General features: G+C 36.0%; 1 protein-coding gene across 1 annotated transcript in view; it reads left to right on the top strand.

Moving 5' to 3' along the window:
• The window catches only part of Cylc1 (cylicin 1), a 109,380-nt gene extending 96,361 nt beyond the window's left edge, over nucleotides 1-13,019 (top strand). The window contains exon 7 of the mRNA XM_078033931.1: nucleotides 12,828-13,019. Coding sequence (XP_077890057.1) covers nucleotides 12,828-13,019 — 192 coding nt within the window. The remainder of the gene's footprint in view (nucleotides 1-12,827) is intronic.
• Nucleotides 13,020-13,865: the final 846 nt, after the last annotated feature.

Below are 13,865 nucleotides of genomic sequence, written 5' to 3'. Positions count from 1 at the left end.
GGAAGATATAAATAATGGACAAATAGGAGTGTCTGCTGTCAAGGGCTGATTTTGGATAACTCACCCAAATGTCCAGCAAGAAAACATCCCCTCAGCAATAAGGGGTATGTATCCAATCTCAAATGCAAATTAACAGAAATCCAAATGTCTAAATCCCAACTACTGGAACTTCCAATTTAGAACTCTGCGCCACCCCCACTACAGGAATACAAAATTTCTAATCATTCACCAGTCTATCCCATCCTATATCTGGAGACAAGAAATTGAGAGTTACTAAGAGTATGGCCTCCTAGCAACAATGCCTGGCAACTAAATAAGGAACAAAGACATTGAACTTAACAGCACTAAATTGTTGATGGAAGGGTTACAGAGCCCAAATTTTTAAAATAATAATAATTTTGCCAATAGTTTCAACCACTTCAGCGGAAACAAGCCCTTTATTTCTCATTAATATTTTTAATCATTTTTCTTTATTTACACATTCCCATTATTTTCCTCTTCTTTTAAATTTAAATTTTCCTATTTTTTTCAATTTTAATTTAATCATATTTATTATTTTTCCAGTTCCATTCTGTGAGACACTGGGGAAGACATGAAGTTATGTATGTTCTCACTGCATGGATTGTTAAAATAATTTTATTTTCAGTTTAGTTGCTTTCTTCATCACCTGTTTATATTTAGGATTGATTTGACTTAGGTGGGATATAATTATAAGTGGTTTGAGTTATTTTGGTTACATTTGTGTATTTATACCTTGTTTTGTATCCCTGTAATTGCCCCTTCTTTTCTCTCTTCTCCTACTAATGACCAAGTTTCCATTCCTTATTCCTCTTTTTTTTTACTTTATATTTTACTCCATCTTCTTTATAGCTATCATTTGCTACCTAGTACCAGCCTCTCCTCTGTTCACTTTTTACATATTTCAAATCTTCTCTTGTCTTCATACCCTATTTTCTCTTCACTTGAGAAACTGCAATCCCACTATCTCATGCAATGTATAGTTTTATAGGAGAATAGAGGTAGGGACAAAGGGAGTGGGAACAGGGACTAAAATGGAGTAAATTACATTCCATGCATATATTATTTTGTCAAAATGAACCTAAATACTGTATATAAATAAAATTCTCTAATAAAAAGCATAAACATGTAAACAAAAACAGAATAGAGAGCCCAGAAAAAAATCCAAATATTTATGATCAACTTATTTTTGACAAATATGTTAAAAACACACAATAGAGAAAGGAACATCTCTATAATAAATTATATGTTGGTAAAAATTCATACCCACATGCACTATTTTGATATTTACATATAACATTTTACTTCAAATGAACAAAAAATTAATCTTTTTATATACATGCAGTATTTTAATAGTTTTGATTGTTTAATTTAGTAGTTGTGATTGTTTAATTTGTTCTTTTTATCTGTACATGACAATAGAATGTATTTTGATGTATTTATATGCATGGAGTATAACTTATTCTAATTAGGATTACTTTGTTGTGGTTGTATATAAATATCAAGATACTGGCTTGACATACACAGTTTGCATAAATGTTCTTGCAGAATTAATAGAAATCAAGCTCTAATTATTAATAGGATTAAAAAAGAAAATAATAGTTACAAATATTCACATAGCTTTATAAAACTGGGCCTAAGTCAAACAAACAACTTGATAGTTTCAAACTGAAAATAAGTTTAATAATAAAATATTTTTTAAAAAATTTATTTTTTAGTTGTAGTTGGACATGATACCTTTATTTATTTACTTTTATGTGGTACTTAGGATTGAACCCAGGGCCTTGCGTGTGCTAGACAAGTGCTCTACTGCTGAGCCACAACCCAACCCCAAAATAAATATTGGGCTAATGAATACCGTTCTCAAACCACCATAGAAGGTACTCCATTATCAAAAACCGAACAAGGACAAGGTGTTTATCCACAATATCGTGGACAAAGGCATCGGGCTCTGTTGCCAAAAAATGGACAGGGGGCCCCAATGCTCCGGGGCCCCAAACCACAAATATATGGAGCACTGGAGGAACCCAGCAACCCCAGCAACCCCATCAGGGCAGTGCCCAGGACATCAGATCCCTCATCAGACAAACCAGAGGGAGCGCAGGGTTGGACATCTGCGCCTCCGCCAAATCAGTACTAACCCCAGAGATGGGAATTCAAATCATTCCCACAGGGGTGAAAGGACCTCTTCCCAAAGGAACAGTAGGCTTATTATTGGGACGCAGCTCTTCTACTCTAAAAGGACTTTTGATAAGTCCTGGGGTAATTGATTCCGATTATGAAGGTGAAATAAAAATTATAGCCAGTTCTCCAAAGGGTATATCAATAATTTCACCAGGAGATAGAATAGCACAGTTACTAATAATACCAAGCCTACATGATAAATTTTCCAGTCATGCTGTAGAAAGAGGTTCTGAGGGATTAGGCTCCACAGGTGTAGATTGGGCTATGCTTTCTTTAAATTTAGATTCTCGCCCCATGCTAAAACTAAATATTCAAGGACATGAATTTAATGGGCTACTGGATACAGGTGCAGACCTTAGCATTATCTCTCGTGAACAACCAATAAAAAAATAAAAGAAAATAAAAAATTAAATAAAAAAAAAAAAAAAGAATGGCCAAAACATTGGCCATTACAACAAGCCACTCAAACGCTTCGAGGCCTAGGAGTGGCGACTAATCCCGATAGAAGTGCAATGCTATTAGATTGGAAGGATCCTGAAGGATGTGAAGGAACTATACAGCCATATGTATTGGATCATCTTCCCGTAAATTTATGGGGACGAGATGTCCTAGATCAATTAGGTTTGACATTAACAAATAATATCAATCAAAATGCACCCACTATTACGGCTAGACAAGGTTTTAGGAAAGGAAAAAGATTAGAAAAACAAGAAGAATGTATAGCAGCACCAATACAAATAGATCAAGGAACAGACAGACATGGGTTGGATTTTCACAAAGGGCCACTGAGACAATAAAAATTACATGGAAATCAGAAAGACCAGTATGGGTTCCTCAGTGGCCCTTGACTAAAGAAAAGATACAAGTAGCCCATGACCTGGTCAAACAACAATTAGTGGAAGGACATATACAACCTTCTGTATCTCCCCATAATACTCCCATTTTTGTCATCAAAAATAAATCTGGTAAATGGAGATTATTGCAAGATTTAAGAGCCATTAATAATGAGATGGTTATTATGGGATCTGCTCAATCGGGGATTCCTCAATTGTCTGCTTTGCCAAAAACTTGGTATGTTTTAGTTATAGATATTAAAGATTGTTTTTTTTCAATTCCAATTCATCCTGAAGATAGTCCACGTTTTGCATTTACTATCCCTGCACTAAATCATGAAGGTCCTGATCAGAGATATGAATGGAAAGTACTCCCTCAAGGGATGGTTAACAGCCCAACTATGTGTCAAATTTATGTTAACAAAGTAATCCAGCCACTTAGAAATCAAAATCCTGAACTACAAATATTTCATTATATGGATGATGTATTATTAGCACACAAAGCTAAAAACACGTTGCTAGAATGTTATGCCACACTTACAAACTTATTAAAAAATTATAATCTAGAGATAGCAATAGATAAAGTACAATTAAATTTTCCAATTAATTATTTAGGAGTTCTATTATCCTCAACCATGGTCCGTCCACCAAAAATTCAAATACGAGTAGATCAACTCAAATCACTTAATGACTTTCAAAAGTTATTAGGAGACATAAATTGGATAAGGCCTTATCTAGGTATTCCAACAGGAGAATTGGGACCTTTATTTGATATCCTAAAAGGTCCATCAGATCCAAATTCACCTGGAATGTTAACGCCTGAAGCAAGAAAGGCATTAAAAATCATTGAAACATATATGGAAAATATGCATTTGGATAGAATTGATATAAGTTTGCCTTTATTATTTATTGTACTACCAACAAAAAATATTCCTACAGGAGTATTTTGGCAAGAAGGTCCATTATTATGGATACATTTATCTTATTCTCCTAACACTATTCTTACTAGGTATCCTGAGGCTGTAGGACAATTAATACTCAAAGGAATAAAAACAGCAAAGGCAGTGTTTGGAATTTCTCCCCATAAAATTATTACTCCATATACTATGAATCAAATTGATGAATTAGCTAATGAGTTAAATACTTGGGCAATAATAATGTGCAAATCTAATGTTTCATTTGATAACCACTTACCATCTAATCCTTTATTGTCTTTTTGGTCATTGCATCCTGTAATTTTTCCAAAAATGACAAGAAAAACACCTATCATGAATGCTCCAAATATATTCACTGATGGGTCAAATAATGGTACAGCAGCAATAGTTACACCTGATCAAACTTTTACATTTTTAGTACCCAAACAATCAGCTCAAAAGGTAGAGCTTAATGCAGTATTACAAACTTTTGTGATGTTTAAAGATTCTGTATTTAATTTATTTTCTGATAGCCAGTATATAGTTAATGCTATAGTATCCCTTGAAGATGCTGGTAGGATTTCCCCTTCTTCTACTGTTTTCTCTTTGTTTTCCACTATACAAAGTTTAATCTGGGACAGAAAAGATCCATTCTTTATAGGACATATCAGGGCACATACAGGATTGCCTGGAGCCCTTAGTTTGGGCAATGATTTAGCAGATAAAACTACACGTGACATACATATTTTCTCTACACTAGAAGAAGCTATAAATTTTCATGAAAGATTCCATGTCAATGCTAATACTTTACAAAAGCGTTTTAAAATAACTAAGGAACAAGCTAGACAAATAATAAAACAATGTCAAAATTGTGTGACCTTTTTACCACAAGTTAATCTTGGAGTCAATCCTAGAGGATTGATGCCTAACCATATTTGGCAGATGGACGTCACACACTTGCCAGAATTTGGAAAATTAAAATATTTGCATGTTACAGTTGATACTTCTTCTGGATTTTTGATGGGCTCCCTTCATGCCGGCGAAAAAACTAAAGATGTTATAGCTCATTGCTTACAAAATTTTGCCACTGTGGGCATTCCAAAACAGTTAAAAACAGATAATGCCCCTGGTTATACGTCTACTTCTTTTAAACAATTTTGCTCATCATTTGGCATTACTCATATAACAGGAATCCCATACAATCCACAGGGACAAGGCATAGTTGAAAGAGCTCATCAAACTATTAAAATGTACTTATTAAAGCAAAAAGACGGAATTGGGAAGGGGTATATATTCCCCAAAGATAAACTTAAAATAACCCTTTTTACTCTAAACTTTTTAAATTTGGATTCATCAGGACTTAGTGCTGCAGAAAGGCATATGTGTCCAAAAAATGTACGTAAGCCCAAGGTACTTTGGAAAGATATTCTAACAGGGCAATGGAAAGGTCCTGACCCAGTAATTGTCTGGAGTCGGGGGTCTGTTTGTGTGTTTACACAGGAAGAACAGCAGCCGATTTGGATTCCAGAGTGATTAACCAAGGTTCTGACCCAGTGATTGTCTGGAGTCGGGGGCCTGTTTGTGTGTTTCCACAGGAAGAACAGCAACCAATTTGGATTCCAGAGAGATTAACTAAAGCGATTTCTACAGACCAAAAAGAAGATGATTTAGCTCAAATCCATAACAGCTGATATCCAAAACTCCAATTTGGCTATCCTTACATCTGCGACAGAACCAGGATGCTTTTTTCAATATCTATTTTATTATTGCCCTTTCCCATATCATGACGTTCTATTTTGTTTTTTTTTTTTTGTGCTCATACAGACCTAGGTTAATGTTTTGCTGATCAGTTCTATTTTTTTTGACTATAGAGTTTTTAAACATTGCAATAGAGATTTTACCTGTAAAAAGTTATAAGGCCTTTATTATTATGTTATGTGTTGTATTATTATATTATGTGTGCACACTTGTGTTTTGTGTTATATGTTTGAATGTACGTATGTCCATATATCATATATGATGAGCGCTCATGAAAAAATGGATCCAAATATTTTTTTTTTATTCACGTGATTTAAATACTTTAATTTAAATTGGGTAAATAACTGCTAAGAATTGTTTTAATTTGTAAAAAAAAAAAAGGAGGTTAACAGATCTGTTTGTTTACTTTCACCTTTCCTTTTCATTATATTTAATAATTCTCTTCAAGACAATGTAAATTGTTAAGAAAATTGTTTTCTTTTAGTGCCTTCTGGAATGTTACATAATTTTTTCTTTAGCCATTATTGCCAGAATTCCTATCTTCATCCCTGTGCCGCTGAAGACAAAGATAAAACTAATCTACAGCTTCTGCAATAGCCATCACTGAACTGCTTGCAGAACTTGCCTAGACTATGTGTCACTTGTATGCATTGTGAACTCACTTGTATGCATTGTGAACTATCTGTTAATGCATCAACTTGTGGTAGTGTTGGGGTATTTTTGCTGATGATGTCATTGGTGGTACAATTTTTCCAACAAGAGCCGTCAATTGGCTTGGTGTATCTTCCTCCTTTCTGCTTGTCATGATCATTCAGCTAAAATTTGGGGGCCAACAGAGATGAGGCAAAGAACCTCACCCCGCCGCTGGTACAAAGACCTCTCCACAGATGTGGCTGTATACTGGACCGGTAGTCAATGACGGGTAAGATCCAATTACAATGGTACCAACCTAAGACAGGAGGCTGACGCCCTGAGGTCAGCTCATCCGAAGACGGGTAAGGACCATATGTAGTATTGGACAACCTAAGGCAGGCACGGTCCCTAAGCCACATGCTTGTTGTTTAAACAAAGAGGGGGAGATGTTGAGAGCCACAGCCAAAGGGGCCCCAGCAAACTTCTAGCTGCCAGCAAACTTCCAGCTGCCGGCTGATGATTGGCTCACAGTGGCCCCAGCAACATCTAGCTGATTGGCTCCTCTGCGGTGATGTTCATTGGGCTGTTTCCCTGCCCTTCAGACTACCAGCTGACGATTGGCTCACAGCGGCCCCAGCAACATCTAGCTGATTGGCTCCTCTGCGGTGATGTTCATTGGGCTGTTTCCCTGCCCTTCAGACTGCCAGCTGATGATTCGCTCACAGCGGCCCCAGCAACATCTAGCTGATTGGCTCCTCTGCGGTGATGTTCATTGGGCTGTTTCCCTGCCCTTCAGACTGCCAGCTGATGATTGGCTCACAGCAGCCCCAGCAACATCTAGCTGATTGGCTCCTCTGCGGTGATGTTCATTGGGCTGTTTCCCTGCCCTTCAGACTGCCAGCTGATGATTGGCTCACAGCGGCCCCAGCAACATCTAGCTGATTGGCTCCTCCATGGAGCTGCTCATTGGGGGACTTCTTTGGCTCTGCCCACGCAACCCAGCCAATCGGCCTCGTGAGAGGTTGAGAGGCTGGTGTGGGGGTGAGAGGCTTGTGGAAGCCGGTGGTGGCAGTTGGGCTCTGAGGGTTTTTTCCCTGAGGAGCTGTTTTGTTTGGCATTTGTAGTTCTAAAAATAAAGTTAGTTTCTTTTGACAAGTGGCTCCTGAATTATGCCCAGCCAGACTGCGGCAAACTAACAAGATTTTTAATGATTTTGTTTGAAATAAATTTCAGGCAATATTCATAAGAGAATATTAATTTTATCTAGGCTTTGGGAACTATATATATTGTATGTAGTATATATAATATATGTTAAATGTATTATATATTATATTGTAAATATAATTTAGAGGAATTACGTGTGTTTTAGGTGATTTTGTATGTATCTATATTACATAATTTATATGCAGTTACAAAGAAAATGTATGTTATTTAGATATTAAGTTGCTATTGATTCTAATGTTATTCCCATCTTGGATTTGAGTAGTGTTTTGTATTTTTTTAACTACAGTTATTCTATTATCACTGCCTGCCATATTAAAGATTCCTTAAGCAATGTGTTTCTTGTACATGTTAGAGAAATAAATGGTGTAATATATTGCCAGCATGTTCATGAAAATGTGGAAATGATACATGCTTTATATTAACAACAATTAAACAATATTTTACATAGTGTTTTCTTCACTACTTTTTCCCATCAATTTTTCTTAAACATGTTTTTCATTGTTATATTCCTAAAATTTTTAATACACCTTTGCATGTACATAAGTTATTTCAGGATTCTGTAAATACTCTTATTCATTAACTTTTATTACTGATTTTATCATTTTTATTTCCTTGGATTTGATATTTTATTTTTTCTTAATGTATAGATTTTTAAAAATATCAGTACATTTTATAAATGTAAATATTGAGTGATAATAAAATAATTCCAATTAATAAAAAAATTCATGCCACATGCAAAAATCAACTCAAATATATTAGTTAAACATAAAACTGAAAACTTTGAAACTTCTCGAAGAAAACATAAATGGAAACACCATTACATTTGTCTGGGCAATCGAATGCTTAGATAAGCCCCCAAAAGCATAGACAACAGAAATAAAATCAAACAATCAAAAATATATCATACTAAAATGCTTCTGCATGGCAAAGAAATAATCATCATAGTGAAGAGACAACCTATGTAATGTGAGACTATATTTGCAAACCATACATGATTAGAAGTTAATATCAAAATGTATGTAAGAAAACTGACTCAACAGTTAGAAAACTAATAGCTCCATTTAAAACTGGGTGAAGGAACTGAATAGACATTACTTGAAATAGTATTATTTTTATATATCATTAATAATTTATATATATATATGTTATCTGTTATATATATAAATATATATGTACATATTCAACATCATTAATCATTAGAGAAATGCAACTCCACACCAAAATGAGACATCATCCAACATATGTTAGAATAGTTATTTTCAAAAATATAAAGGGTAACAAGTGATGATGAGAACACAAAGAAAGGGAACTCTTGTGCATTGTGAGAGCATAAGTTGGTTTAGCCATTGTGGAAAACTGTATGGAGGTTTCCCAAAAATTTGCAAATAGAACTACCATATGATCCAGCAATCCCAATCCCACTGAATGAGTGTGTGTGTGTGTGTGTGTGTGTGTGTGTGTGTGTATCCATCCATAGGTTATGGCATCAGTATATCAAATATGTATCTGTATTATGATATCCATTGCAGCATTACTCACAATAGCCAATATATACAATCAACATAAGCATCCCTCAAAGAATGAATGAATAAAGAAAGTGTGGTAGGTATATACAGTGTAAGATTATTGAACTTTTACAAAGAAGAAAACCCTTTTAATTTCCAATAATATAGATGAAGCTGGAGGCCATTATGCAAAGAGAAATAAGGCAGGCATAGAAAGACACATATAGTATCATCTCACTTACATGTGGAACCAACAGAGTTCAACTCATAGAAGCAAACCAACAACAACAACAAAAAATGATTACCAGAGGGTAGGGATGAGCAATCTCTCCATTTCTGAGCTAATTACTCAGTCCTTCAGAACTTTTTTATCACCAAATTTTCAATCACTTTGATATCTTTGACCATCCACTCAAATCATGAGACATAACTCATGAATCAGTATATAATCATATATCTGACCATGTCTCCTTCCAAGCAAAGTGAACAAACAGGTGCACAGCTAAAAGTTTTGCCTACTGGGAGGATTTTTCTTCCCCACTTTCCTGAAAAGAAATGTTGTGAAAAGGGCTATAGTGATGAAGTTTTCAATGTCCTGGTGGTAGCTGCAAACCATACAGAATATATGTAAACCAGGCTCAAGTTTTCTTTTCCTCTATCAACAGAATATAGAAAATTCCTCATTAGGCCAGATGTGTAGGCTGGGAGAAAGAACTGTATCAGAATCTAGGACTTTGGACATTCTGGGCTAATTTGTCATGTAACCTACTTGTACCTCAGGGTCTCCTCAAATCCAAAGTCATATATACCATTTCCATTTGATGATGGAGTGCTACTATGCATGTCTGATGTTATAGTTTAGTGGATAGATAATACCTAATCTCTTCAGTTCCTTCAGAAATGTAGTATTACTTTTGGATTACTATTTCCTATCACAGAGGCTTTTCTAGTGGCTTTCGTTTGGCCTTTCCTACCATAATAATCCTCACTTCATAAGTCAAGGTGCCAATGAGAGAATTATGCTAGCTGCTGAGTATATCTATTCCAATTATGCACTCCAGAACTGGGGAAATAATCACAGGATAATTTAGAAACCCAACTGTGAGACAGCCTTTTGCTAAAATTCCATTGATCACCTGAACTGTATAAACACTTTCTTCAATATGGTGAGCCAGAAAGATGTTTGGGCTACTTGAAATTAATGTCAGCTCAGAGTCAGGGTCCAGTAATCCCCTAAGTTTTAGTTATCTAATTTTACCAGTGAAAATTCTCCTTGGTATAAGGTCATAATAGTCTGGGGAGGGCGGGGGACAAAATTAAAAGAGTAAATTTTGGCATATCTTGGTTTACTCAATGGGATGTGATATGCTCTTGATTCAAGAGATTATGTCTCTGAAAATTGGATAAGGTTGAGAATTTGATTAAGGAACTATGATGCACTGTTTGTAGGATTTGGGTTAGATTTTTGCTGCATCATCTTAGAATAATTCTACTTACAGAGATCAAGTAAGAATTCAGCATATTTCCCATCGATTTTACTTTTAGGGGCACCATGGTCAACTATCTAATGACAAACATCTTTTAAGTCAAACTACTCTATTTCCAACTTCAATTCCACTCTCCGTCACATTAATCTTACACACATTTACTTTGATGATCAAGTGCTACCATATGGCTTTGCCACCCCAGGACCCACTTACTCACATTACACTTTGGTTTTGCAACTCAGTAGCAACAGTTCACATTGTGGTATATTATATGTAAAGAAGGATTCTTCAAGAATGTTGGAGCTTCCCTAACAATTTATTTCACAGTTGTGGAGAAATGTGTGTCATCTAGACACCCCATTGTGGGCAAGTAGTTCATAATTCATAATTCATTCTAATATTCCAGTCTATCTAGGCCTCTGAATAATTTTATTCTCTACAATGCATCTAAGCAGGTCTGGTATTCCAATTTAATTTGTTGTAGGCCAATGTTTTCTAGTTATACAGAACATTGAGTTTTATTGTATATTTAAACATGTATATAGCACATATTGGTCATTTTTTCTCCTTACTCTCCCTTTCCCTATCATCTGCCTTCCTTATGATCTGCAATTTACATTTTAGTCCATGTTTTAGCCAATAAATCACTAGTGTGTTTTTTTTCTCCCAAGCAGCAACATTAAATCCAGAATCTCTGCTTAATGGTTCTATGTCCATAAAGTCAGGCCTGATCCAATATTTTTCTCTTTTTCCCACTTTCCCACATTTTAGTATCAATTCCCATGCATATTTACCAGATTTATGTCTATATAAATTGAAAAAGTCATGTGATTTTTGAAGTGTGAAATGGGTCCTCCTAAGTCATACTTTTTTTCTTCACTCATTGGAATCTGCTGGTACTTAAGTCTAGGCATAGTTATATAAACAAAGAAGGATGGTGGGATTAGTTCCTGAGAGTGAGAAGTGTTTTTCACTGTAATCACCTCAAGGAAATCCATTACAGTTTCCTCAGGCAAACAGTGTTAATCTTGTGAGGCAGGGGTTGAACAGCTATTTCAACTAGCACAGAACCATCATAATTTGTGGGTTCAGTGCCCCTAACTTCATAAGGATCTACCACATTCCAATTATCAGAATCTAATCTGTCCTCAAATAATGCACTCATTTTAACAGTATATAACCTTACAAAACTGTAAATTCAATTTTCTTTGGTACTCAGACACCCATAGGATGAGCTTCTAAGTTCAGTTCTCAAATTTAGCTCTGTAGCTAAAGAAATACAGGTCTCTTTAAGAACAGATATAGACATTTTCCATTCATTTATTCAGTGTTTGAGCTGGGAATTTGAATCCCTGAGCTTATCCTTTTCTTTTCCCAGTTTGCCTAGTAGAATAAGGATAAACCAATGAATCTCATTATAGTGATTGAGTCTGAGAAAAAAATGTTTGAAAGTATCATATACACAGTCACTCAGAACCTTGCATCTCCTGAGTATTTCATTAGGCATATATAATAAAGATATCTGTCATATTACTACTACTATATCATGCTCTGGATTATGAGGGTTCCCTTTACTACTGGAAATAGAGACCTTAATATCATATTAGTGAACTAATTGTAAAAACTACAGAAGCAATTCAGAAAACTTATCCTTAAGCCTGTTCTAAAACCACACTTGACACCAAATTTATATTAGTCATGATTTTACAGAAAAGCCATGCCATACCAAGAGGATACCTGGAAACCCAAAGAAGAGTTGATGTTGCAGCTTGAGTCCAAAGGCAATCTGCTGGCAGAAATCCATTTACTTCATGGGAAAACAATTGTTTATCTCTTATGGCTTTGGATAATAACCACCCCCTTTATGGAATATAATGTGTTTTGCTAAAATCTAGTGATTCAATTGTTAACCTCATCTAAAAATACCTTCGTAATCATGCCTAGAATAGTTTTTATCCACATATCCAACTACTGTGGCTATTGAATTTTGACACATAAAATAAATTATCATACCATCCAATTATCTATGCCTTCGGACAGAAGAAACAGTAGATTTCTCTCTAGTTAAGACCCCTGAAGATATAGTGGATTTTCACAGAAATCACCAGAGTTGTAGCCACCCATGCAGAAATCAGAGCCTCTGGGCTTGAGTCTCCAGACTCCAGACCCAAAGCCCCGCAGTTCTAGCTCATGCATGGCTCACAAGTGGCTTATTAGAAACACCTATCAGCACCTCTGCAGAACTCCAGACTGTGCTCTCTTCCCACACAGGTCACTCGGCTGCTACCTATCCACAGCACAAGACCATCACGTGCTCCCCCCACAACACCAGACACTGCGGCTCTAGAAGCAGACCAACACCATTTTGGAAAACCTTCCTCATCATTTGGTGGTGGACGTGGCTATCAGATTGGATCACCATTTGAGCTGGTACCTGATTTCCAATTCTTCCTCCCTCCCTAGCAGCGTTAACTCAGCACAGTGGTCACCCAACACAAAAACAACTCTCAGTTGAACAGGAGTGCAGTGCAAACAGGGCACCACCCACCTGGTGTGAGCCTGGGGGTGAGAGGTCCCACAGTTCGGGCCTGAAAAGTAAGAGAGGGGAGGGGACTAAAGTCTGGGGCATAAAAGATCAGGATTTGGGAAATCCCCAGGCAAGAGAGGAAGAAGATACTGGGGGCTCATGTTGAATGAGTGGTCACAAAAAAAGACCCTTGAGGCACTATTTCCCTGCTGGACCTGGTTAGCTGAACTCCCTGCTTCCAGAAAATCCACACCAGTTCCAGCCTTCTCACCCTGGTTATCTTCACCATCCTGAGGGCAGAGTCACCAGCTTAAAACTGACAACTCTACCTACTGGATGATAAGAGAAGCATGAAAAGCATTTTTTTCTCTTCTTTTATTTCCTCTTCTTTGTCTTCTACACATCTATTCTCTGCCCCTCACATCCCCAACAAATTTAAAACCAAGAACTTTGCATGAAATAAGACTTTGAAGACTGAGTCACCTGAACAATATAATATAGAGGAACTACAAACTTTTTTTTACTTTTTTCTTTTTCATCTCTCTTTTTTCTTTCTTTCCCTGTTTTCTCTTTCTTCTTCCTTCACCATCCAAATTATACTATTTTAAAATTCTGCATTTTTCTAAATACACACTTATGTTTGTTTTATTTACTCTACTGTCTTCCCGTGTAATTGTCTACCCCAAATTACCTCCTATCCATTCTCCTGCTACTAACCCTCTTCACTAGATTTCTCCTTCACATTTCCTAAGATATATTAACTCTATACCATCACATATTTT

This window comes from Ictidomys tridecemlineatus, chromosome X, assembly GCF_052094955.1.
Source record: "Ictidomys tridecemlineatus isolate mIctTri1 chromosome X, mIctTri1.hap1, whole genome shotgun sequence".
NCBI classification, from domain to species: domain Eukaryota; kingdom Metazoa; phylum Chordata; class Mammalia; order Rodentia; family Sciuridae; genus Ictidomys; species Ictidomys tridecemlineatus.
Note: the sequence above shows the minus strand (reverse complement) of the source record. Positions and strands in the feature narration are given on the sequence as shown.